The sequence below is a fragment of the Oncorhynchus mykiss genome, chromosome 4 (genome assembly GCF_057628025.1).
Source record: "Oncorhynchus mykiss isolate SJ-2025 chromosome 4, ASM5762802v1, whole genome shotgun sequence".
NCBI lineage: Eukaryota > Metazoa > Chordata > Actinopteri > Salmoniformes > Salmonidae > Oncorhynchus > Oncorhynchus mykiss.
The window spans coordinates 60,224,450-60,250,594 of NC_143025.1; the positions used below are offsets into that span (position 1 = coordinate 60,224,450).

Consider the following 26,145-nt stretch of genomic DNA (forward strand, 5'->3'; position numbering starts at 1 on the left):
GCACCTGAGCGCCAGAAATTGCATATCGCCTCCTTTTCGGCTCTGTTAATGGAAGAGTTCGACCATCGGTAAAAAGAAATGGTGTACCTTGCTCTCTACCATCATCTGATTATAGTTATATAATTATCATCATCCTAGGACCTTGCATCTGAGAGCTATTGACGAATGAACTCCGAATATAATATAATATATTAAAAACAAATTGACTGCGGTTACATAGCCCACCCCTTGCTCACAAATGTGCTCAGTGCATCACCAGTGAATTACGTTAAGGTCTTGCATGAGCAACTGTAGTGTGTAATTTAAACTTACTCGAACGCGAAGAAAAGCCCGCTGGTGACCATGATCAGGACTAGGGTTAGGTAGAAGACCCCGGTCTGCCTCGCCATCATGACCCTTCCATTACAGTAGAATCTATTTCGACCGGGAAAGACTTGCCACTTCCTTCTGGGAATCTTCTTCTTTTTGTGCCCTAAGGTCTCCATAGGTAACGAGTTGCGCGTGCAGATCTGATTATACTGGCATTCCCGGACGGGCTCATCAAGTCCGAGATACATCTGTAAACAGTGCACCTTTTACAACAATACAAAGAATCAAGGGGCAGCTGATAAATGGGGGGTAAAGATGTGCTCCGTGCTTGTTCCAGAGATACTCCTTTGCCACAGAGGTGATGCAATGCTGTCAGAGCAAGAAAAGTTCCGTTACTGAACAATACATTTCCACTACTCCGGTTAGTGGGATAAGAAGAATAAACATCCTGATGATCGTTTATTCAAATAATAAAACATAGCCTACTTTTTAAATTACGTTTCCTCTTCGGCCTTGCATCCTCCTGAATTTGATCAGATATGCCACTTTGTCTGAGAAAAGAAACATCATTGCCTCAATTGTTTGAATAATACTTCCATTGCGTTAAAAAAAAACTAACTGCCTGTAGCCACCCTAGGCGACCGATGTTACTGTCAAGTGGCCAGACTTATGTAAACACAATGAAAATCAAAAATCTGGAGAGGAAGCGAGAAGAAACCCAGTCATAAATACGTCCTTCGAGTGTCCTTAAAAAGAGAAGAATGCTTTTCACATGCCACTCAAAGTGTAGAAAATGCAATTCTCCAACGAGAATGTCCGACAAATAAAAGACGAGGATTTTACTGCAGAATAGCGCCGATTAGATTTCCTAGAAGTGGTGGCACGGCTTTTCTTGCAAGCCGCCAGCGCAATAACGTCGTGCCCTTGCTCTCGAGAACCCAAGGCATTAAACAAGGCATTATGCAAATCACAAAGGTTCTCAGCTATAAACACCCTTTACTGATGGGACCATGTAAACTACAATCCCGAAGCTCTGTTTCAACATTTAGAAACATCAATAATCCAACCTGGACTCAGCTGGTAGAGGTAACATAGTACACGTTAATAGTTGTCGCTGGTAGAGGTAACATAGTTGTTAAGATAATGGGCATAATGCCAACCCAGAGATGGCGCTAGTGGGGCACATATCTAGGATATATAAACAGGTGCATTATGAGTATCTGATTAGGATGTGTGACCTGTAATTTATAATACCTGAGTAAAGGATTATGCTAGCATTTTTACCACACTCTGACATGAGTTATTCCCATATACATAATAACATGGTGTTAGAAGTGGTATGAATATGGAAAATAGGATACGGTATGTGGACAATGTAATCGCTGTCAAATAAACGCAAGTGGGACAGCTGAGCGAGGACAAAGAGCCTGCAATGTCTCTCAGTCAAATAGTTTTTCTGTGATCAGTGGGAGAATTATGAAATCACTACGGGCTTAGATAACATTTTAAAAAGACCTGATTAAAAAAAGACCTGCATGTGCGAGTGGCAACACTGCTTAAGAGAGTGCCATATGCTTCAAAGAATATCCTTGACGTTTTACAAATACATTTTGAACCCAGTCGTAATGTGATTTATGAAATATTTATTTTTAACACGTGAACAAACTCAAGCAGAGACGTCTGGTAAAATATGTTGTGAGGCTGCGTCAATTGTCTGATTCATGTTATTTAGAATCAATGACAGACAAAATGATCAGAGACAGACTTGTGATTGGGTGTAAAGATAACAGAGTAAGAGCAAGTATGCTGTGCGAACCACAACTTACGCTGTCTAAAGCCATAGATATATGCAAAGCAAGCGAACAGATGCAGATCCAATTAAAAAAGATCAACACTGTCCCTGAACAGGCAGAATCTGTAAATTATGCCACTCAGAACAAATAAAGAGACCATGTTGATAAAAAATGGAAACATTAATCAGACAGTGATGCAAAATACTAAAGATGGTGCATGTACTGTGGATCAACACACGCAAGAGCCAAATGCCCAGCACATGGGGTTGTATGCAAATTCTGTGGAAAAAAATAAAAATTTTCCTAAAGTGTGCAGATAAAGGCAAAGTTAAGCTCAGGTTCACAAGTATTACATTTATGGGACATATTTTGACAGCTTAAGGCCTGAAGCCAGACCCCAAGAAGGTGGAGGCAGTACAGCAAATGCCGCCACCTACAGACGCAAAAGCATTGCAGCGACTGCTTGGTTTTGTAAATTACTTAGCCAAATTCTTACCTCCTATGTCTGACGTATGTGAGCCATTGGGTTGGCTGACCAATAAAGAATGTGCTGTGGGCATGGCTTCTTCAACGTGATGATGCATTGGAGCAAATCAAGAAATTGGTAAGCACCCAACCAAGACTGAGGTACTATGACCTCTCTGAAGAAGTGACCCTACAATGTGATGCAAGTGACAAAGGCCTAGGGGCAGCGCTCCTGCAGAAGGGGCAGCCCATTGCATTTGCTTCAAGGACATTGAGACCCACGGAGCAAGGATATTCCCAAATTGAAACGGAGTGCCTAGCCATAGTGTTCGCCTGTGACCGTTTTGATCAATACCTTCATGGCGGGGACTTTATCACGGTGCACACTGATCACAAGTCGCTTGAAGTTATCTTCAAAAATCCTCTTCTGGCCTCCCGGGTGGCGCAGTGGTTAAGGGCGCTGTACTGCCACGCCAGCTGTGCCACCAGAGACTCTGGGTTCACGCCCAGGCTCTGTCGTAACCGGCCGCGACCGGGAGGGCGACGCACAATTGGCCTAGCGTCGTCCGGGTTAGGGAGGGGTTGGCCGGTAGGGATATCCTTGTCTCATCGCGCACCAGCGACTCCTGTGGCGGGCCGGGCGCAGTGCGCGCTAACCAAGGTTGCCAGGTGCACGGTGTTTGCTCCGACACATTGGTGCGGCTGGCTTCCGGGTTGGATGCGCGCTGTGTTAAGAAGCAGTGCGGCTTGGTTGGGTTGTGTATCGGGGGACGCATGACTTTCAACCTTCATCTCTCCCGAGCCCCTACGGGAGTTGTAGCAAGATAGTAGCTACTACAACAATTGGATACCATGAAATTGGGGAGAAAAAAACGGGGTAAAAAAAAAAGCGACTTCAAAGGTTGATGCTAAAGCTTCAGCGTTATCAGGACATCACAAGGCTGCTTCCGACTGTTGCCAGGAGCTGACACTGTCGTAGTCCATGTGGGGTCAAACGACATCAGGAGGGCTAGCTCGGAACATTTGAAAATTGATTTTAAAGAACTAAGACTCCATTAAGACTCCAAAAAATGGGCAATCAGTTCAGGTCCATTACCACCATTGGGCCGCATGTGTGTAAGATTCAGCAGAATGCTGGCATTACACATCTGGCTAAAATATTACTGTAGCTCTGCCGGAGTCACTTTTATTGATAACTTTGACACCTTCTGGAAACAGAAGATACTCTGCAGGAATGATGGAGTCCATCCAAATCATCATGGCTCCTGGACTCTGCCCACGCATTTCAAGGCTGCTTTGAAACAATGACTTTTCAATGATCCAAGGCCAGCTCAGTTAGTCCCTACAATTGTGACAATGAGTTGTCATAATGCTGCATCTAATGTACATGATCCTAGAGGCATTGGCAAACACAATGTAGGTAACTTAATTGATGTGACCCTAATTGCACCGAATACCTCTGTTTATCCTACAGATATTGTATGCAGTAATCATGAACCTATGAACCAGTTACACTGTTAGCACTGAGGTGGTGTGCCCTAGTAGGAAGACCACTTACTAAACTAAAGACGACTCACTAAACCTCAACTAAATCTTGTAATAAATAACGTGGACATTGAGCAAGTTGAGATGACTAAACTGCTTGGAGTAACCCTGGATTGTAAACTTTCATGGTCAAAGCATATTGATACAACAGAAGCTAAGATTGGGAGAAATCTGTCCATAATAAAGCGCTACTCTGCCTTCTTAACAACACTAGTAACAAGGAAGGTCCTACAGGCCCTAGTTTTGTCGCACCTTGACAACTGTTCAGTCGTGTGGTCAGGTGCCATAAAAAAAGGACTTTGCAATTGCAATTGGCTCAGAACATGGCAGCATGGCTGGCCCTTGGATGTACACAGAGTGCTAATATTAATAATATGCATGTCAATCTCTCCTGGCTCTCTCCTGGCTTTCCTGGCTCAAAGTGGGCCTGAGGGCACACAGTGTGTTGTAAAATCTGTGAATGTATTGTAATGTTTTTAAAAATGGTATAAACTGCCTTAATTTTGCTGGACCCCTCGAAGAGTGCTAATGGGGATCCATAATAAATACAATTACAAACTACAGGTAGTATACAAGAAAGGAGTAGAGCTTCACATTGCAGATTTCTTGTCTAGAGCAGCACTACCAACAGCTAGTTACCTGCAATATCGGACAAATGAGACAGTATATGCTCTACAGGCTGAGGTTGAAGATGTGTACTATGCTACTGATCAAAACATCTCCCCACAGACAAAGGATGCTATCAAAGCTCATTCAGCAGAGGACAAGACTTCTCAAATTCTTCAGTCTTTTATCCTAATGGGCTGGCCAGATACAAGAAAGAGTACACCCATCCTGGTGAAGGACTACTGGACATACAGAGACTAATTCACAATGCAGGAAGAGGTTGTCTACAAAGGCGACAGGGTGGTAGTGCCAGACACTCTACACCCAAGGATTCTCTCTCATACCCATGCAGAGCACTCAGGGGTCGAAGCAAGTATCAGCAAAGCCAGAGACTCAGTATTCCGGCCCAACATGACCCAAGAAATTAAACACTTTTTGGCTGTGTGCAGCATATGTAATACTAATCTACCTAAGCATCAAAAGGAAACGCTGCACCCACATGACGTACCAGCACGTCCTTGGTCTAAAGTGGGAATGGATTTGTTCACAGTAAAGAACGTTCCTTTTCTGATTATAGTGGATTAATATTTTGATTTTTGGGAGGTGGAGAAATTCATTGACACATCAGCATCAGACTAACATGGAATCAAGAGCATCAAGACAGTTGTGAAGAGGGCACGACAAAACCTATTCCCCCTCAGGAGACTGAAAAGATTTGGCATGGATTTGGTTCAGATCCTCAAAAGGTTTTACAGCTGCACCATCGAGAGCATCCTGACGGGTTTCATCTCTGCCTGGTATTGCAACTACTCGGCCTCTGACCGCAAGACACTACAGAGGGTAGTCCGTGCGGCCCAGTACATCACCGGGGCCAAGCTTCCTGCCATCCAGGACCTCTATACCAGCCGTGTCAGAGGAAGGCTCTAAAAACTATCAATGACTCCAGCCACCCTATTCATAGACTGTCCTCTCTGCTATCACACGGCAAACGGTACCAGACCGCCGGTCCAAGAGGCTTCTAAACAGCTTCTACCCACAAGTCATAAGACTCCTGAACAGCTAATCAAATGGCTACCCAGGCTATTTGCACCCCCACACTGTTGCTACTCTCTGTTATTATCTATGAATAGCCACTTTAATAACCCTACCTGCATGTACATAATTACCTCAACACTGGTGCCCAGCACATTGACTCTGAACCGGTACCCCCTGCAGGTAGCCTAGTGATTAGAGCGTTGGACTAGTAACCGAAAGGTTGCAAGATTGAATCCCTGAGCCGACAAGGTAAAAATCTGTCGTTCTGCCCCTGAACAAGGCAGTAAACTCACTGTTCCTAGGCTGTCATTTCTTAACTGACTTGCCTAGTTGAATAAAGTTAAAATAAAAAATGTATACAAATATAGCCCCGCTATTGTTATTTACTGCTGCTCTTTAATTATTTGTTTTTCTTATCACTTACTTTTTTTTATATAGGTATTTTCTTAAACTGCATTGTTGGTTAAGGGCTTGTAAGTAAGCATTTGACTGTTGTATTCGGCGCATGTGACAAATAACATTTGATTTGATTATACATTTTTATTTGAAACCCAGGTCCAGCGACTGTCAACCCAACACCTTATCCGTTACACCAAGATGAGGTCTTGTGTTAAGGTCGCTAGAAGGCAAGGGGTTAAGGTTAGGGGAAGGGTCAGCTAACATGCTAAGTAGTTGCAAAGTAGCTAAAAAAAGTAGCAAGTAGTTGCTAATTAGCTAAAATGCTAAAGTTGTCCTTGATGAGACTTAAACATGCAACCATTGCGTTGATAGACGTTTGAGTTATATTCCTACTCATCCACCCCGACCAACCACCCTCCTTTCATTTTTTTGCCTTAAGTAACCTGTCTTATGTTACCATACCAAACGGATTTACATTCCCTGGATTTACGTTTACTATGTTACGTGTAATCTATGAGACCTGGCAGAAAATCACTTGGAATAGGGTTTACAAAACATGGAACTTATCAGAAACAATCTTTCAAACTAAAAATATACACTTACTGTAGCAGGTTTGCTACAGATCCATAAGGCTATGTGTGCCTCCAGCCTACGAACTACACTTTCGCTAATTGCATCTTTAATTTAACCTTTTGTTTTTGAAATATACTTATTGCTGATATGAAAGATACTTATGTTTCCAAAACCAGAGGGATGCATGCCAGCAAAGTCACTACACAACACAACACAATACAACACTAAACCATACATTAATTGCACTGTAATGGCGACAAACGGTGCCCACAAACTGTTAGGGCCAACATAAAGCCATCCCAACAGCAGTCCCAACATCTTACCACTGCTACACCTGGCTATCAGCGCAGCCTTGTCTGGCAGCGAAACAGTTCATTCAGCCTCATTTACTGCCTTTAAAAAAACATGGCTGACTTGCTTAATAAACCAATGTGGTTTCTAATGCCAATTGAGATGTGCAAACTATGGCATAAGGGGACGAAGTGGATAAGAGGCCATCAGTCATTTTGATTAAGACAATGAGCGAGTTTGGACGGACGTAATGTTATTCAATGTAAACTATTTGTTTAGCACTTTTGAATTGTACAGCGACCAAATTCAGAACATGGGCCATTTCTACAGTGTTCACCAAGTCCAAAACGTAGGATCTCGGCCTTCTGAGTTAACAGTTGTTTTGGGTGTGGCACAACTCATGCTTCATTGACAGCATGGCCAATGGGAATGTTTATCATTTTAAATTTGGAAAAGAGCCTCTTAATCCCAGATTTGGGACCACAGAGCCACTGTCACTGATTCCTTCAAAACCACTCGTTGAATTTGCGATTACCAACTTGTTGTGTAATGTTTATGTCCAATGGCCGATGAGCACCGACAAGTTTTTATCTATCATTTCTCTTCATTTCTCTTCATATGACAAGGATTAAAAATTATTTGCCAGTAGATTGTCAACTTGATTCATGATGATGACTGCTAGCTAAGATTGGACTGATCATGTCAACATCATACTTTCACAATCAAAGCTACTGTACATATAACATGATTTGACATCATTTTATCTGTGACCAATGACCTTGAGCCTTCTTGGATTGGCCCTTCCATGACAGCAGCCTAAGGGCTAGAATTTTCAATGTCTCCTCTTACACTTGGCAGTGACATAAAGTCCCCATGAGTGACAGAACAAGGTGCAGTTTTTGATTTGTTAAAAAAGTTTGAAATATCCAATAAATGTCGTTCCACTTCATGATTGTGTCCCACTTGTTGTTGATTCTTCACAAAAAAATACAGTTTTATATATTTATGTTTGAAGCCTGAAATGTGGCAAAAGGTCGCAAAGTTCAAGGGGGCCGAATACTTTCGCAAGGCACTGTATATATTATTTTACATTGTTTGCAAACTGATATGTGGCAAGTATTAATGCCAAAATAACATGCAAAACAGGCTCTGCCCCACCTGCTTGAATGAAGGGTCGTCACTGGCTCTTCAGAAAACTCCCCCGACCAGAAGATACTGTATTTTCATGAATAGACGCTACAGGTAGTGGGCTAGTGATGTCCAGCAGGATGCTTTGATACATCTCACATCATCCCAATTATTATAGTACAATATCATAGTCTCGTTGTGGAGCGCATTTTTGTGTTCATTGTTTGAAAGCATGGGACATTTATATGACTAAAAGGACAGTCTCACGATGCCGCTGCCTATAATGTAATGCAGCTCCTACAAACACATGTGAGCGAGCACACGTTAGTGGACAGATACGAGCGCACGCAAGTAGTGTAGTGGTGGAATAAGTACCCAATCGTCATACTTGAGTAAAAGTAAAGATACCTCAATAGAAAATGACTCAAGCAAAAGTGAAAGTCACCCAGTCATTTGTGTTTAGTGATAATTTGTGTTTAGTGAGTCAGACCGGTCAGAGGCATTAGGGATGACCAGGGATGTTCTCGTGATTAAGTCCGTGAATTTGACAATTGTCCTGTTCTGCTAAGCATTCGAAATGTAATGAGTACTTTTGTGTGTTAATGTATGGCGTAAATAGTACATTTATTTTCTTTAGGAATGTAGTGAAGTAAAAGTTAACAAAAATATAAATAGTAAAGCTAAGTGTACATACCCCCCCAAAATACTTAAGTAAAAATACTTTAAAGTACTACTTAAGGACTTTACACCACTGACGTAGTGTCATGGGAATCGTTGTACCCGTACATGTATTTAACTCTCAAATGGAAATATACATTCCCATGTGCAAATGCACAGTACTGAATCATTATACTACGATGTATTGATTCAGTAGTCCTAAAATGGCTTAGATTTTCGTGACAGAACGTTAAAAACGAATTAAATGTTCCTAGCATGTTTCCACCGGAATTATTTAAGTAACGGACAGGGGCTTGCCTTTTTACAAAATGACAGCTGAGAAAGAAAACACGAGTTTGAATGTCACTACTGCAATTGTGACAGATAACGACGACAAACTACAGCAAATGAAAGGCAAGCGACTGCTTATTTAACAATTGTTTCACTGTTTGCACAGTTAATTCGGTTTTTGTATTGCTGTTGTTAGCTACATTAGCTTGACCCTGACAGACTCACTGCAAAGTATTGAATTATTGGCTAGCTAGTACAGTAGCTAGTATAGTTGATTACTCACCTGATAATGTTTTGAGACCCATAACCAACGTCCCATCGACCTTTTTCAGGTGCAGCTTTCCTGACGACTGTCGCATCTGCTGGGATGATAGCAGGATTCGGCTCCACGTTAGCCTTGGCCAAGAAAAAGAGTCCAGGCTGGTTTAGCAAGGTAGCTATGATTTGATATAGCTACAGCATTACATACAGGTTAAGTCACATTCATGTTAGTCTTGACCCATGACGAAGTGATATTATATAGGGCTGGGCTACATAATGACAATGTCTGAAATGTAAAGGCATTAATTGCATTCCTTGACCTCCATGTATGCAAGGCAAGCACAACTGTATCTTTACGGCACAGCACAATTGGTAGCAAGTGTGCTTACCCTGTAACTGCTGTTCTACAAAATTGCTACATTGGTGGGATAATGTTTACATTTTGGTAACTTAGTAGACACTCTTATCCAGAGTGACTTACAGGAGCAATCCGCGTTAAATGCCTTGCTCAAGGGCACATCAACAGATTTTTCACCTAGTCTGCTTGGGGATTCAAACAGTTACAGTATTTAGGACACCCAATAAGCTGTCCTAACCAGTTAAGTTACCAGCAGGTGTCTTGATAATAGAAAATTGCAGCGAGTCAGTGGTTTCTGTGACATGCAATTGCTTTTGAGTTAATAATGTTTTGATATTTTATTAATCCATAAATAATCTAGATTTACATGTAACAGTAGTATCTCTTGACAATTTCACAAGACATATTTTACCTGACATGCCTAAATACTTATAACTACTAGGCTAATAAATACATGATTTTCTTTGGATTATTTAATTACTTAGTTCATGTTATTTCAAATTATCCATTTGGAACGCCACATCACGTTGTTACAAATATCCCTCAATTGGGCATGCATATAAATTATGCAATTGAAGGCATCTATAGTGCTTATGTTAACTGTGATAGTGTTTGATGAAAATGATGGCCTGTCAACGTTGTATGCAACATTATCGGCAAGTGACTTGATGCCTACCGTGCCAAAGCAATTTAGTTGTTAAACGGGAGTGACGATGAGTGTGTTGATAACGGTAATATTGTGCAAATGACACTTTTAACAACCATAAACATGTGATTAAAAAAGGCTATGCATGGCAATAATTAAGATCCTGTCAGGCAAATGTTTTATAAAATGTTTTACCATTACAACATTTGATATATGCTCACATTCACTGTCGTGGTCTGAAGCATGCTGTATAGACCCCTTTCTGTGTTTGCAAAGATTTCCACACTAGGACGATGCACGCAAGTTGGTGGCAGAACAAGGGGGAGGGAGTTCTTACAGAACAGCAGCAAAGAAAAAGGCTCTATTTACATGTTGCTTATGAGTGCATTTCACACTACTTTTGGATTACAATTAGATTTTAAGGCTCGTATGAATGTCCTGCTTAGGGCTGTTGCTATGACCAAATTATCGCCACACCGGCGGTCACGAGTCATGAACGCAGTCAAATTCCACGTGACCGTTTAGTCACGGTAATTAGGCTTCTCCAAGCTGATGCTGCTGCTGATCATTAGTAGCCTACCAAGCTTGCTAACTGCCTGGTACTCAGCACTCTATTGTCCCTCTAATCACCTGACATCAATGCAAATGTAATTGAAAATCTAATCAAACTTCATGAGCTCATGTTGCGCAACATTTCTATAGGCTATGCAATTGTGCGAGAAAACAGAGTGATGGCCTCTACTAAAAATAGGGTCGTCCTATTAGCTTTCTATAGACTAGGCCTACTATATTTATTTATTTATTTATCAAATTCCTAATATTAAGCACATTGTTTATCTTTACAACAGGAGTATAGCCAACCTGGCTGGCATGAAAATAACCCACAGGAAAAGAGTCCTCCATTCGCTATTTAAAAGCATAGATGACATGTCTTTTATTTCCCACTGCCCCTGTTTCGAGACGGGTGCATGATGATGGTCCACTCTAAATTGAGCATTACAGCCACAAAGGGGATGCCACCGTAAAATTCCAGGCATTATCACATGCTTGTCAAGTTGTGAATGAGAGACTATTGAAATATGTACAGCCTACTCAAAAAAAACAAAGCAGAGCTCATGCCTTTCAAGCAAGTTTTTTTCAAATCATCATTAGTCTCATCATTCAGCCTTACAATGTATTAAAAATCAAAACATATAGCCCAACGTTTGAAGAACAACTAAAGTTACATTAATAACTCAAAATTAAGCATATAGAAGTACCTATTTATTTGTTAACCGCTCATTAGAGTAGCCGCGTGTGCGCACTTCCTCAAATTGTTTGGAGAAAATATCCTTTCTATTTTATTCAGCTTTGTTCAATTTTATTCTTTATACTTTAAAATAATGCCACGGAATTCTAAGCCAATTTTGTCAGCTAAATTAACTTGTGTAGCCCACAGCCATTTGGCATAGCCACACCAGGACCTAACATAAGAACAACTCAAGAGTATGCTATTCTTCTGAAATAGACTACATTTTCTTCATATCATGCCTCTTTAAACGTGTCTAAAATAAATCATGGATTTATTGTGAAGGTTATATTACATGGATTTGTTAGACTTTTAAAAATGTAGATGTTCCAAAGGTCTGCATCAGTGGCTTGTGTCGAAGCCAGGAGATGCTAAATGTGTTTGTTAATTAACGGTCAATTACCGTGAGACCAACCGTTATTTGCCTGACAATCATTGGCTGACAAAGGTTTGTGACCGCCCTAGTCCTGCTTAATATAATGTTTGTGTCATCACCGCAAATCAACTGCATTATACTTAAACACTTCAACCAGTAAAATCTCTTTGGCTAGCTTTTGATACAGCCTATATCAATGAGCGTTAGCATTCGAGCTAACAATTGCTACACCCAAAATAGTTATTTTGCAAAGATCAAACAAATATAATCTTAGCGACTATTAAAACAGAAATCTAAACATCATTGTAAGTGTATGAGAACTCCAACAATGTATTTTGTTGAAGTAAAGAGTTGTAAATCTATGTTGAATGGGTGCAGATGGAGATGGCTTTTTTACTACCAGCAAGAGTCGAGCGCGTCAGTGTGTTGTGTACTGGAAAGGGGTCTATAGAGTTCACAGCTGGCGATGCCTCATCGTGATTGGTTATTCCCCATAATTTGCAACATTCACAATGAGGCATTGCCATCTTTCCTTTGTGGTACCTCAAACTCTGATTACGTCTTTAAACAGGCTTTAACAGGATTCCTAGGAACTTTTCTGAGATGCTTTGTGAATACAGGCCCAGGGCTCTGGACAAAGTAGTGCACTATTTAGGGAATAGGGTGCCATTTGGGACGTCACAAGTTCTGAGCTGATATTAGTTATGAAGATATACTTGGCCCAGCAGCATAGTGGTGCCTTTGTTGGATTTTTAAGTCTATTTTTAAGCCCATAGGGCCATCTTTGTAAACATCAATCTCAGCCGAATATGCCTTGTAAAGTGGTCAAATTAGATTTAGTGCTTTGTGAGAGGTATGCGGTTGTGAGGTCACACTGGCTGGCTGGAGTGCTTCTTTCACAGAGAACAGAGATGGACTGTAGAGATTGTCCAGAACCTGACGAGATTGCTAGATAGTTAACATGTCACTGTTGTGTTAATGGAGGCACTGTAAAGAGCAGATTTCAAGGCTTGTTTGTCATGGAACCAGGGCTGTCTCTGGTATCTCATACATGAATCTGGCAACTCGCATATGTAGATTTCATGCTGTTATGACTTATTTTGAGGAGAGTTTGCAAATTAGTGACCAAACTCCATAAGACATGTTTGTAGCACACTCACAGGACCGCTCATACCCATCAGAGCAAAACAACTCGTAAAGAATCAGACGTAAAATAAGACCGTTGGTAACATTATATGCAACACTAGGGATAGGCAGCTGATGTTGATGGACACTGACTAGCCTACACCAAATCAAATCTCTTCAGGCAGCCTTTTAACCATCTAGGAAGAGCTACAGTGAGTCTGGCCAAACTCTAATAATAGCTAATCTAATGAGCAGGCCACATGCACAATAATTACATTAAGAGGTAATAATATTAGTGAACTGCGTCTGGTTTCTAAACCGCTTCTTCAGTCTTGGCTGCATCCCAAATGGTACACTTTTCCCTTCATAGTGCACTACTTTTGATCAGAGGCCTGGTTAAAAGTAGTGCACTATATAAGGAATAGGGTGCCATTTGCGACGTAACCTTGAAAGACAGCTCCTCTTCCAGGGTAGGTTTAGAGTTTCTCTTTCAGTTAGATCAATTCTGTTTGCAGGGTGGCTAACAGTTTTCACCTCCTTTAAGATGTTGTTTTCTGCTCACTTTGGGCCCATGTGTAGATCAACTCATGTACAGTGGGTATCATAAGTATTCACCCCCTTGATTTTTTTCCACATTTTGTTACAAAGTTGGATAAAACATTTTTTAAAATATTTTTTGATCTATACAAAATACTCTGTTGAAGTAGAATAAAAACGTGGATATCGTTTTTTAAATTAATGAAAATAAAATACTAATTAATATACCTTGATAAGCTAAGAATTCACCCCATGTTAGAAACACCTTTTGGCAGCGATTAGGGCTGTGAGTCTTTATAACGAGCTTTGAACAATTTAAAAAAAAATGTTCTTCAAGCTCTGTCATGGTGTTGGGTATCATGGCTAGACAGCAATTTAAGTCTTCCCATGCGGATTTAAAATCTCAGGAACATTCAGTCTTCTTGGTAAGCAACCAGTGTAGGTTATTGTCCTACTGAAAGGTGAAGTCCTCTCCCTGTGTCTGCTGTAAAGCAGTCTGAAGCTGGTTTCCCTCTTGGATTTTGCCTGTTCTTAAGCTCCATCCTGTTTATTTTTATCCTGAAAAACTCCCCAGTCTTTGACGATGTCAAGCATACCATGAGGCAGCCACCACCATGCTTGAAAATAAGGAGGCAGTTACTCAGGGATGGGATGTTTGCCCCAAGCACAAAGCTTTGCATTTAGGCCCAAAAGTTTATTCCTTTGCTTTAAAAAAAATTACTTTAGTGCCTTGTTCCATACAGGATACATGTTTTGGAATATTTGTATTCCGTATTCTTTTCACTCTGGCATTTAGGTTAATCATGTGGAGTAACTACAAGCAACAAAGCAATTCTCTACCCTCACCGGAATGCTTTCGCCCTCGGGACATAGACAGGAAAAAGGAAGAGTGCCAGCACGCTCTGTTTTTACAGTTTTTTTTTGAGAAGTGGTATGACTGAACAGAAAGGGCCCTCTCCTATAGGAGTTAACCTATTAGGTACATCTCATTAAACTAAGATTATGTGAGCTGAATTGGGCTTCCCCTCACTTTGTAATCACCCCTCCCCCCTCTCTCTTGGTGCATACTCCCTGTTTTGGCGTCTCTGAGGGTTGGGACTACCCAGGCTTCGAAGACCATGTTTTGCAGCCATATCCCCATAGTGATACATTGAAACAAGTAACTCCGGTTCTCTGAGTGAGATGTAGCACCGCATTCCCCTGGTTGCAAGAGCGTGAGAAAGAGAAGCGGGAGAGAGGCTCCTTATAAGGAAGTGCCATTCTACCCATCTGTCTCCAACAGACGCTTTTGATAGGTCCTTCGAGTTGGTGATAAAGCTCACTCATTAGAGAACCGGGGTTACGAAAGTAACCTTAAGTTTGGAACCATGTGTAGAGCAACTCTTGTGTACCTCATGTGTGTATGTATGTGTTCTCTCAAGGGAACAATGGCCACTGCTGCAGTACCGGAGACTGGGGCGTCCCTGGCTCTCCGTGCCCTGGGGTGGGGCTCTCTCTGCGCCTGGTGTGGAATGGGCCTGCTCAGTGTCTCAGTCTGGAAAGCCATGGGGGTCCATAGTGTACGTATTTAACCATCATGGTCTTGCCCTTATCATTCCATCGGAAAAGCATGAAAGACTAACAACTCCTTTTAACTAACACTCAGTAAATGTAAACAAATAAAGTCCATGCATGTACTGCTCAAGAAACCTCCACTTCATCTTCACAGCTAACAGAGTTCAGGCAGAAGATGCAGTCTGTTTTCCCAGCTATTCCCAAAAACGAGGAAGGACCGGCCAACTCGGAGGAATGGGACTCCATCTTCAAGTCTAAAGAGGACAACGGATCTAGCTGACATTCTCCCTGTCTGGTTCAGGGCAGCCTTAATAAACCACTGATTTAAACAATTACTGTGGCATGGGCTGAGAAGGAAAGGAACTTGGCATCCACTAGCTGTACTTGCAGGTTACTGGGCTCATTCACCGATGCTCATCTGAAGTCCATGCAGAGTACTCCTTGTGTGGAAGAGAAATCATAAACTAAACTAATGGATTGAGGCTTCATGGTTAATCTTAATTTCTGATCTGAGGCTTAATATTTAAAAGCACAGGACTGTCTTGTACTAGTATAGGAGTTAGGCTTAGTGCCAGTCTGTGTGCTCTTGCCAACTCCATTGCTCGTTGTCAAGCCAATGAGTGACAACTTAACATGATAGCACAAACAGACTAGCACAGTATTCCTAGGCAGCAACTGCTTTCTAATATTGTAATCTCTGGCTGTTTGGATTTCTTCATAGGCCATCATGATATAATTGACACTTCTATTTTTGTTCTATGAAACTAAAAAAGCTAAATGTGTTTACAGTGAAGGCTGGCCAGCTGAATGTGAGGCACCTGTCTGGTTTCACTTAAAACAGACCCATCATCCAATGTAACACCTATTTAAGTGTTTGCCGTCAGCTATTCCCATGAAAGACAAGTATCAAAGCGAGAACAGACCTGAACTATTTTAAACTGTCCTGGCTAGCCGTAGAAATACGTGTGCGTCATCCTAAATGTGCTTGTGACTGCCGCCCCTGATGTTGTCATGCAAACATTTGATGCCACAGCTGTGACGTGGAGCACAGCTGAACTGACACTTCTCTGTATGTGATCTGTCGTGCATATGATCAATAAACCTCTGTACTTATCTACAGTCTGATAGGTTGCAGTTAATTAGCAGACGCTTTTATCCAAAGCGACTTAGTCATGAATGCATGCATTTTTTTTTTTACATGGTTGGTTGTGATACTTTGTAGAGGAGATTCTTGGACAATGGAAGTGAATAAAAACGTTTGGCCATATTCATTCTGCCACGATTCTCCAGTTTACAATCGCTGGACAAAAGAGTCAAACACCCTTCACAGTGCTCAACCAGATTTCATGTACATTTATTCTTAACATGTGGAACATATAGTATAAACATTTTACTGAAAACAATGTTCATCAAATGTTAACTGTCAATCGGACATGATTTTTTTTAAACAATTCAATTTCGGAATACAGTTCTGCCCATTGTGATCTATTAGTTAGCTGACTGTACAATCTAAATGTGTCAAAACTAGACTGAAATCATCCCTATATGTCAAGAGACCTGTGTCAGTCAACATTCTTTTAAATACATAAAATGACTGACCTCCAGTTGAAGAGTCACCAAATATCCATTATTCAAATACAAAGTAATCATAACATCCATTATAATGATTAACTACCATCACTTCTCTATACCACATCTCTCAGAGAAGATACCAAATAGGGCTGTCTGAATATACAACTTCTATATACAAATGGGCTTTTATATATATATAAAGAAAAAATAAGACTGAGGGAAGTACTGCACGTGGGTTTGAGAGTTTACCTGTCTGTTGCTATGGTTACTCATGTCTCCCTCATACTGGTATTGTAATATTATTATGCAATGCTTATTTCATAATCTCTCCCAAACAAGCCAACTAAGGCCTAATTACAATCTGATCAAGCGTTAACCAGCGATAGCAGACACCCGTATAGCTCATGTTTTAGCGGTGCCGGAGGTGGAACTGTGTCGGTGCTGTCAAATTGGTGAGCAGCTGCTCTTGTGGTTATTGTCATGAAGCCACACCCATCGAATTGAAAATCATTCAAATGAAATGAGGAATTTTCTCTCACATTCCAGTGTTCAAACTTGTAAACAAGGCTGCGTGGGATTTTTCTTAATGCGACTCCATGCAGCCAATGGCAATGTTCACTTTAGGTATAATGCCAGGAGCCGCTTGTAGATTTTTATTTTACCAGGTAAGTAGACTGAGAACAATTTCTAATTTACAGCAACGAGCTGGGGAATAGTTACAGGTGAGAGGGGGATGAGCCAATTGGAAGCTGGGGATGATTTGAGGGCCAGATTGGGAATTTAGCCAGGACACCAGCGTTAACACCCCTACTCTTACGATAAGTACTTGGGGATCTTTAGTGACCACAGAACCCCTTTAACATCACACTCTACACAGGGCAATGTCGATTATGGCAGCCCCCCGCACCTCTCTTGATTCAGAGGGGTTGGGTTAAATGCGGAAGACACATTTCAGTTGTACAACTGACTAGGTATCCCCCTTTCCAATCACTGGCATTGGGAAATTGTTTTTTAGACCAGAGGAAAGGGTGCCTCCTACTGGCCCTCCAGCAGCATCTTGTCTCCCATCCAGGGACCAACCCTGCTTAGCTTCAGAGGCAAGCCAGCAGTGGGATGCAGGGTGGAATCCTGCTGATTTGACAGCTCTAACGCAGTTCCACCATCAAAATATCAGCTATGCGGATGTCGGCTAAAGTGGTTCTGATTGAGTCAGGCCCTTAATCCTTTTGCACAATATACTTTCTCCCCCCCAGAACAGGATACATGATGATCTGTATATTCAGAGTTGAGTCAGTGTTTTTTTCCTTTACATTAATACATAAGAGGTCTATCTACAACATGATTCACAATTTAAATAAGTCTGCTTCTTCCTGCAGAAAACCACCATCAGAAAGATCCCACACAGACAAACAGCCACGGATAATTACCAAACATTTTTTTAAGAGCAAGAGACCCCAAAACTAAAGTACGTTCTCTATCATCGGGTGCCAACTTTGGTTAAAACAAAAAGAACCGACAAATAAAAATAATAGATAAAAATGTAAAATACAAAGTATTAAATATTTGTATTAAAATGATTTAAAAATCCCAAATGAAGGTTGCGAATGGGGCATAGGAGCTATATATATTCTATATATTTATTTGTATGTAAAAACATTTTTGTTTTATTTAAATAAAAATATTATACCGCGCACACCCATGTTCATGTTCACTGTAGCTTGGCTGTCAGACCAAGCACCCCCCCTCCCTCTGTGTCTTTGCCTGTGGCTGTCACGAGGAGCGTCCAATCTTAAACAGTACTTCACACATGATGGCCGCCACGGCAGAGCTCAGCACAGAGGACAGAGAGCTATCCAGTAGCCTGCTCTCGTAGAGAACAAACTCTGGCCGGTTCTCCTTCACCTTGGCCATGGCCAGCAGAGCCTTGGCGGCCCTGCACATCATGTTAACGCTGGGGGGTTCGGGGTGGGGGACTGGTGCTGGGTGTAGCAGGCTGTGGGGTCCCTGCTGGTGCTGGGCCATGGCCACGCAGTCCTCCAGGAAGCCGATGAGTGTTCCCACGCTGCCCTTCTGCAGAGCGATGGCACGCGCCGCCGTCGGGTCCCCCTGCGCCAGGTTAGAGAGCACAGCCACCGCCATCTCCCGGCACACCTGGGACTTCCGCTCACCCACGTGGCGCACCAGGGTGGCGTAGAGCTTCTCCTGGCGGCTGAACGGCGGCGTGGCCAGCAGGAGGTCCACGTTGTTGTCCTGGATGCTCAGCTTGCACAGGCACTCCAGCACCAATCTCTGGGGGGTGAGGGAGGAGGAGCAGCCCGCCGTGGTGAAGGGGTCCTGGGCCTCGGCAGAGGGACACACCATCCAGTGGAGCAGCCCGTCCAGGATGGGCAGACAGATGCTCTCTGGGTAGAGGGACAGGTCTAGTTGACCTGAGATGTTAGCCAGGGTGACCAGAGTGTTCTCCCTGAGGGCTGACAAACAGTCCCACCACCACTCGTCCTTGCTGCAGGCCCGGCCCTGCTCCTCCTCTCTCTGGTAGCTGGGGGGCGTCCTCCTCCTCTGGGGGTGCAGGTGATGCAGAAGGACCAGCCGCCCCAGGATCAGCACCAGGCCTGGGTGGCGGGACATGTCGTTGTCGTTCCCTGGGATGAAGGAGAGGCCGCGGACGATGTTGGAGACGCAGACACAGCGGCGGGCCAGGGCGTCCTGCCAGGGTTCGGCCGTGGAGAGGGGCGCCTCGTCCCAGCAGCGAGGCTCGTCCTCCAGCAGGGTCAAGATAGGGCTTTGGGTCTGCGCCCCTTCTCCAAAGGAGAACGTCCCAGTAAGATCGTTCCTCTCTGACAGAGACTGAGAGCCTGGTCGGGCACTCAGCATATCGTCCACGGTGGCTGTCTCAGTCATGGTCTTCTCTACAACGGCCCCTTCTTCCACCTTCCTCTCCTCTGTATGCTTGCTGTCTGTCTCTTCGCTGCGTTTCTCGAAGTGGGTCTGGATGTGGGCCGTGGAGTCCCCCCCTCCAGCCTTCCAGTGCAGCAGGCCGGAGCTGAAGCCCCTGGGCAGGCTGAGTCCCTGGCGCTCCTCCACCTGGTCCTCCTCCGCACTCTTCTCCTCCACCTTGATAGGCAGCTTGTCGTACTTACTGGCCTGTTTGGGCCTCGGCTCTGGGGGCCCCTCGGGCTGGGGAGGCTCAGACTGATCCGTGCTTGCCCCCACCTCAGATTCTTCCCCTTCTACCTTCTCCTCTTTCACAGTCACCTCGACAGGCTCCTCCGTCTTTTCGTCTGGGACCGCCTCCTCTGTGCTGCCGTTGGCTGTGGGCTTCTCTATCTCCGCCTCTTCTGGCCTGTTATCCCTCTGCTCTTCGCGTAATTGGCTGCCGAGCTCTGGAACGGTAGGCTCTTCCTCCTGGTCTGCGATTGGTCCTAGCAGCGTTCTCTGTCCCTCTGTGCCCACCTCATACTCATCCAGGATCCCAAAGATGGAGATCAGGCACCGGCGGAAGTACTCCACGATCAGCTCCAGGAAGCCAGGCAACTGGGATAACACAGGGAACAACATATTAGTTGGGTGCATTCTGAAATGATTGTGTGAAAGACCATAGACAATAGCTTAATCATTTGTCCTTCATCCAGTCATGGTCAAATCAAATTATATTTGTCACATACGCTGAATATAACTAAGTGTAGACCTCACCGTGAAATGCTTACTTCCAAGCCCTTAACCAACAGTGCAGTTCAAGAAATGGAGTTAAGAAAATATTTGCTAAATAAACTGAAGTAAAAAGTAAAATAAAAAGTAATACAAAATAGCAATAACGAGGCGTTATACAGGGGGTACCTGGAACCGAGTCAATGTGTGGGGGGTGCAGGTTGTCAAATATCCACACCACTTAGAATGAAGCCATGGTGTGGGCCTGTATTCGACATGGTATAGTATAGATATCGGAGGGAATATCATTGGTTTAGTCCCGTCTCGTGGATAATGGATATCATTGGTTTAGTCCCGTCTCGTGGATAATGGATATCATTGGTTTAGTCCCGTCTCGTGGATAATGGATATGGTTTGTGTAGCACCGTCTCACCTGTGCGAGGGTGAAGGAGGACACGGTGTTGTCGTCATACAGCAGGATGTTGATGGTGTCCAGGGCCCACGTGCTCTCCGCCAGCAGACCTGACTTAAGGGACATCATCACGCGCCACGCCTCCGGAGTTCCTGTGGGTAAGAGGTCAAAGTACAGAGGTCGGAGGGGAGCGACCTATATTAGAGCTGGGACTATAAAAGAAACATAAATCAACACCGACCATACCGATCACTTATCACAGGCATTTTGCTGATATCGTTCATTATGATAAGTAGCCTATACTAGAGAAATGTCAAGTATAAATTAATTAAGTTTGCTAATATGGGTGATAGTTAATGAGACAATTGACGGCTTACAACAGTCAAACTAGTCGTAGTATTTTAAAGGATGAAAAAAAAAACATGGTGCAGATTGTTATAAATATATAGTTCTATTAATCGTTATTGAATCAATTTAGGCAATTTATCACGATATGGATGTTTGTCCATATCGCCCAGCTTTGCTCTACATAGTGCAATACTTTTGACCAGGGCCCATAAAGCTGTGGTGAAAAGTAGAGCATCATAAAGGGAATAAGGTGCTATTTGGGAAGCAGCCATTATGAATTTAGTTAGTATGCTTCATTCTCCTACCGGTCTCCTTGGAGGTAAGTCTGCGTCGGGCCTTGAGTTTGGGCAGGGTGGCCTCCACTGACCCCACGGGGAAGCTGATATCTCTGTGGAGAGGTAGAATGCCCTGCCCTGACATCCCTCCGCCGAGTGAGCCCGGCATGGATCCGGGCATCCCTGCCTTCTTCAGAGATGCCATGTAGGGGCCCCCATTGTTGGGGGACAGGGGTCCGGATCCCCCCATGGGCCGGGGGAAGGGCGAGGGGCTGGGGGCTCTAGAGATGTGGTTGGCCATGGCGGGGTTGGATTGGTAGGAGGAGGTGGGCTGTCTGGATGCCATTGGGGGCATGGAGGAGGCAGAGGAGGAGTGGGGTGGATACGGGGGCTGGTGCTGGCCTGGAGGTCCGGGAGGCCACTGCCCATCTGGGGAGTTCCTTCCCTCTGGGTCATCCCCCGGGCCCCGTCCCAAACCAGGGTAAGGGGGCCCCTGGCCCAGTTGGCCACGGTAAGGCCCGGGGTAGCCCATGTCTGTCCTGGGGTGCCACATGTTAAGCTGTGGGCCCTCTGCAGAGGCTCCGGAAGAAGCAGGGGGCCCACCACTCATCATGGCGTGTTGCTGTGGCCCCTGGGTGGCCCCCATGCGGTCTCGGCTGTAGGGGTAAGGGTACTGGCCCTGCATGGGCCTGCGCTCTGGCCCCATGTAATTCCCTCCGTACTGGCTGTACATGCCTGGCTGCTGTCCTCCGTACTGCTGCATGCCGTAGGCCTCACCCTCATGGCGCTTAGCAGGGGGACCGTACATAACCTCTGGTCCTACTGGCCTCTTATAGCCCTGAGAGGGAACACAGAACATTACACGTTAGATACGGTAGTCAGTGCATTGCAAAAATGATAGCTTCTCATTTGCAGCCGTACCTTACTCAAACATACACAGACATTACAGTTCAAACAATTTGGGGTCACTTAGAAATGTCCTTGTTTTTGAAAAAAAAAAAATATATATATGCTATACATTAATATAACATCAAATTGATCAGAAATACAGTGTAGACATTGTTAATGTTGTAAATTCATATTGTAGCATGGAAACTGGCCAGCATTCCAGAGTCGCCTCTTCGCTGTTGACATTGAGACTGGTGTTTTGCGGGTACTATTTAATTAAGCTGCCAGTTGAGGACTTGTGAGGCGTTTGTTTCTCAAACTAGATACTCTAATGTACTTTTCCTCTTGCTCAGTTGTGCCCCGGGGCCTCCCACTCCTTTTTCTATTCTGGTTAGAGCCAGTTTGCACTGTTCTGTGAAGTGAGTAGTACACAGCGGTGTACGAGATCTTCAGTTTCTTGGCAATTTCTCACATGGAATAGCATTCATTTCTCAAAACAAGAATAGCCTGACGAGTTTCAGAAGAAAGTTATTTGTTTCTGGACATTTTGAGCCTGTAATTGAACCCACAAATGCTGATGCTCAACTAGTCTAAAAAAGGCCAGTTTTATTGCTTTTTTAATCAGCAGTTTTCAGCTGTGCTAACATAATTACAAAAGGTTTTCTAATCATCAATTCGACTTTTAAAATGATAAACTTGGATTAGCTAACACAACGTGCCATTGGAACACAGGAGTGATGGTTGCTGATAATGGGCCTCTGTACGCCTATGTAGATATTCCATTTCCAGCTCCAATAGTCATTTACAACATTAATGTAGACACTGTATTTCTGGTCAATTTGAGGTTATTTTAAAGGACATTTCTAAGTGACCCCAAACCTTTGAACGGTAGTGTATATATAAATTCACAGCAGAGAGAAATCGGGAGAAAATAGACTTCTTGGATCTTACAATTCACAAAAATAAAGACTACAGGTTGGAGTATACCATCTTCCACAGAGTAGGAATACACTTTTACCCCCAGACAGTAACCACCCGGTCTACGCGGAACATACCGGCAAAGCTAACGATTATGCGATTCCGTTATGCACAGCATGCAGCTACCCAAGAAGCGTGTCACTTGGCTCCCGAGCTCGCCCAATGGCAATTACAAGTGTGGCCACTGTGTACAATGTGACAGTACGAGCAATACTATCTTTTTTAAAATTTTATTGTAGCACCACAAATATCATATACATGCTCAAATGCGTCAGCGGGGCTGCTTATATCGGTCAAACTAAACAAGCATAGCAACTTTGCGTCGTAGAACACAAGGCTGCTATTTGCAATAAAAACATGGACTGTGCCATTGCGCAACACTGCATGGAAGCCAACCATGGCTCATCTTCCTCCCTACACTTTATAGCTATAGAACACATACTTTTCACTCATAGGTGGGGATATCGCATGTAAACAGAGGCTGTAATGTAACAAAATGTGGAAAAAGGGAAGGGGTCTGAATACTTTCCGAATATACTGTATTCACACACACAGATACACCCCTTCAATTTAGTGGATTTGGCTATTTCAGCCACAGCCATTGCTGACAGGTGTAGAAAATCGAGTACACAGCCATGCAATCTCCATAGACAAACATTGACAGTAGAATAGACTTACTAAAGAGCTCAGTGACTTTCAATGTGGCACTGTCATAGGATGCCATCTTTCCAACAAGTCAGTCCGTCAAATTTCTGCCCTGATAGGGCTGCTATTGTGAAGTCGAAACATCTAGAGCAACCACGGCTCAGTCGGGAAGTTGTGGGCCACACAAGCTCACAGAATGGGACCGGAGGGTGCTGAAGCACATCTGTCTTCGGTTGTAACACTCACTACAGAGTTCCAAACTGCCTCTGGAAGCAATGTCAACGCAATAACTTTTACCTCTGGAGCTTCATGAAATGGATTTCGATGGCCGAGCAGCCGCACGCACACACAAGCCTAAGATCACTAGCAACAAGACACGTCAGGGGTGAAATATTTCATTTCTTCCCGGTACGGGACGTCTTTGTGTGCACTTGCGTTCCCCAAAAACATTTATGGGCATATTTAACAGGCCTGGCCCTGGACGTTCTGCCGCCCTAGGCGAGACAAAAAAAACTCCTATCCCCGTTAAACTAGAATGGTGTGCAGCAGGGGTCGGCAATAGGTTTGGCCTTGTGGCAATTTTTTTCTCAGCTAATAGTTGGCAGAACATGACGCTATTCCCTATTCAAAGGCAAATGCATCTGGTTAGTAGGTTATAGAAGTCAGTTCAATGTCAATAACATATCCTAATATATTCAATCTGATTACACTGATAAAATCAGCAATGTCTCTATTCAATTTTTTTTTTTTTAAAGTAAGCTTCCTGGCTATTCATCTGTTGCTGGACCCAACAACTGAAGCGCTTTCCTGAAACCTGCCTGGGTTTAAACATCTGTTTTCAGAAAGTGAAAAGCGCAATTTTTTTGGTCTCCTACAATAATTGAAGAATGTCAGCTTCAGAATGTCAGAGACTAATCAATATACTGTATCTCCGCACGCGTCAGAGTCCCGTCTTTTGTTTGTTTTTAAATCATGCTGTACTAGACAGTTTTCTTGACATTTAGTTGTAATTATTCTGATAGGGCTCATGTTTTACCGGTACGGACCTTACTTTTCTCCCTGCATGATGTGCTGACCATTTCTTAGTAGACTGCTAATCGAGTTGAGTTTAAACTTCACTTTGCATTGAAATGGCTAAGTTAGTCTATTTTCCCAGGTCACTTCCAATAGATTCAGTAGCTTAAGCACAATGCCCTCTAGGAACGGGAGGCTGGGACTGACCTGTTGCTGTGGATACATTCCAGGCTGGTGAGAACCGTAGGGCATGGGGCCGTGAGGGTATTGCTGCTGCCCGTAACTCTCATGTCCATGTGGTCTGTGGCGGAGGAGGATGACACCAGTTAGAACATAGATAGATGGGGACAAGGGCGTGTTTCTGCGCAATGCTAAACTGATGATCACCATTAGCCTAGACGGACGTCTTACCTCTGCTGAGGGTATCTGTTGGCAGAGTACATGCTGGGGTCACCGCTGGAAGGTCCCATATTGTTCTGACCCCCAGGGGGAGCCATACCCCCCTCTGGACCCATCACATGGTCTGGTCTGGAAGGTAGGAGGAAACAATTATTTTGGGCATTTATAGAACTCTCTGATCAATGTCTCTGACTGAAACGTCGTGCCATGTTAATGACTCGTGATTTACAATTAATAATATATTTTTTATAAGAGAGTGCCGTGCCTCAACTTTTGATCCAGCATTCGATTTGAAGGTGGCACCTCTACTCCAGTTGTTTGAGCACGAAACTACCCTTTTCCTACAGGTATAACACCCAGCGACGCATCTACTATGGTTAGCAGAATACACACCTTCTGTCATAGCCAGGCCCGTAGGGGTACTGTGGCCGCGGGCCGGGGCCCATGCCCATCCCTGGCATGGCTCCTGAGGGAGAAGCACGGGGGTACATATCCTGCACGGCACCGCTGGGCATCTGACCTGGTCCATAGGACTCACTTCCCCCTGGCCCTGTGGAGGGAGAATAGACATGGTATTGTATATACTGTATGTAGAGTACGTGTCAACACTAAGTCAGCACCCTTTCACCAGGTCAAATTCCTTGGTACGTGTAAATGCACTTTGCAAATACAGGCGATTCAGATGTCATCAGCAATCATAATCATATCAAGCATTATCCAAGGCAAGGG

At 43.7% G+C, this 26,145-nt stretch overlaps 3 protein-coding genes across 33 annotated transcripts in view; 1 reads left to right on the forward strand and 2 right to left on the reverse strand.

Moving 5' to 3' along the window:
* Nucleotides 1-9,484, reverse strand: part of LOC110522067 (palmitoyltransferase ZDHHC14) — a 58,196-nt gene extending 48,712 nt beyond the window's left edge. For 3 of the 6 annotated variants that reach the window (XM_090232424.1, XM_090232420.1, XM_021600140.3), the window contains exons 1-2: nucleotides 796-1,434; nucleotides 313-678 (exon numbers count right to left, since the gene is read on the reverse strand). In XM_090232424.1, the coding sequence (XP_090088550.1) occupies nucleotides 313-557 (245 nt within the window). In that variant the 5' untranslated portion in view covers nucleotides 558-678; nucleotides 796-1,434. Of the gene's footprint in view, nucleotides 1-312; nucleotides 1,459-9,375 lie in introns of those variants that run through there. The other 3 variants (XM_090232422.1, XM_021600139.3, XM_021600141.3) reach the window with 3 other exon arrangements.
* tmem242 (transmembrane protein 242) lies at nucleotides 8,220-16,503 on the forward strand. The gene is made up of 4 exons (XM_021600152.3): nucleotides 8,220-9,215; nucleotides 9,425-9,525; nucleotides 15,105-15,242; nucleotides 15,392-16,503. The coding sequence occupies exons 1-4, from the start codon at nucleotides 9,131-9,133 to the stop codon at nucleotides 15,515-15,517; spliced, it is 450 nt and encodes a 149-aa protein (XP_021455827.2). The 5' UTR covers nucleotides 8,220-9,130; the 3' UTR covers nucleotides 15,518-16,503.
* Nucleotides 16,504-16,575: 72 nt separating this feature from the next.
* The window catches only part of arid1b (AT-rich interaction domain 1B), a 112,352-nt gene continuing 102,782 nt past the window's right edge, over nucleotides 16,576-26,145 (reverse strand). For all 26 annotated transcript variants that reach the window (XM_090232414.1, XM_090232410.1, XM_090232404.1 and 23 more), the window contains 6 exons: nucleotides 25,810-25,966; nucleotides 25,429-25,545; nucleotides 25,225-25,318; nucleotides 21,523-22,330; nucleotides 20,891-21,021; nucleotides 16,576-20,343 (listed from right to left, as the gene is read on the reverse strand). In XM_090232414.1, the coding sequence (XP_090088540.1) occupies nucleotides 18,580-20,343; nucleotides 20,891-21,021; nucleotides 21,523-22,330; nucleotides 25,225-25,318; nucleotides 25,429-25,545; nucleotides 25,810-25,966 (3,071 nt within the window). In that variant the 3' untranslated portion in view covers nucleotides 16,576-18,579. The remainder of the gene's footprint in view (nucleotides 20,344-20,890; nucleotides 21,022-21,522; nucleotides 22,331-25,224; nucleotides 25,319-25,428; nucleotides 25,546-25,809; nucleotides 25,967-26,145) is intronic.

What these genes read in the sequence shown, in the direction of transcription:
- tmem242 (XM_021600152.3), top strand. Translation starts at nt 9,131, where the DNA reads ATGACAGCTGAGAAAGAAAACACGAGTTTGAATGTCACTACTGCAATT. An exon ending in CAAACTACAGCAAATGAAAG is followed by an intron (nt 9,216 to 9,424) that starts GCAAGCGACTGC and finishes GACCTTTTTCAG; the next exon opens with GTGCAGCTTTCCTGACGACT. An exon ending in GTCCAGGCTGGTTTAGCAAG is followed by an intron (nt 9,526 to 15,104) that starts GTAGCTATGATT and finishes TGTTCTCTCAAG; the next exon opens with GGAACAATGGCCACTGCTGC.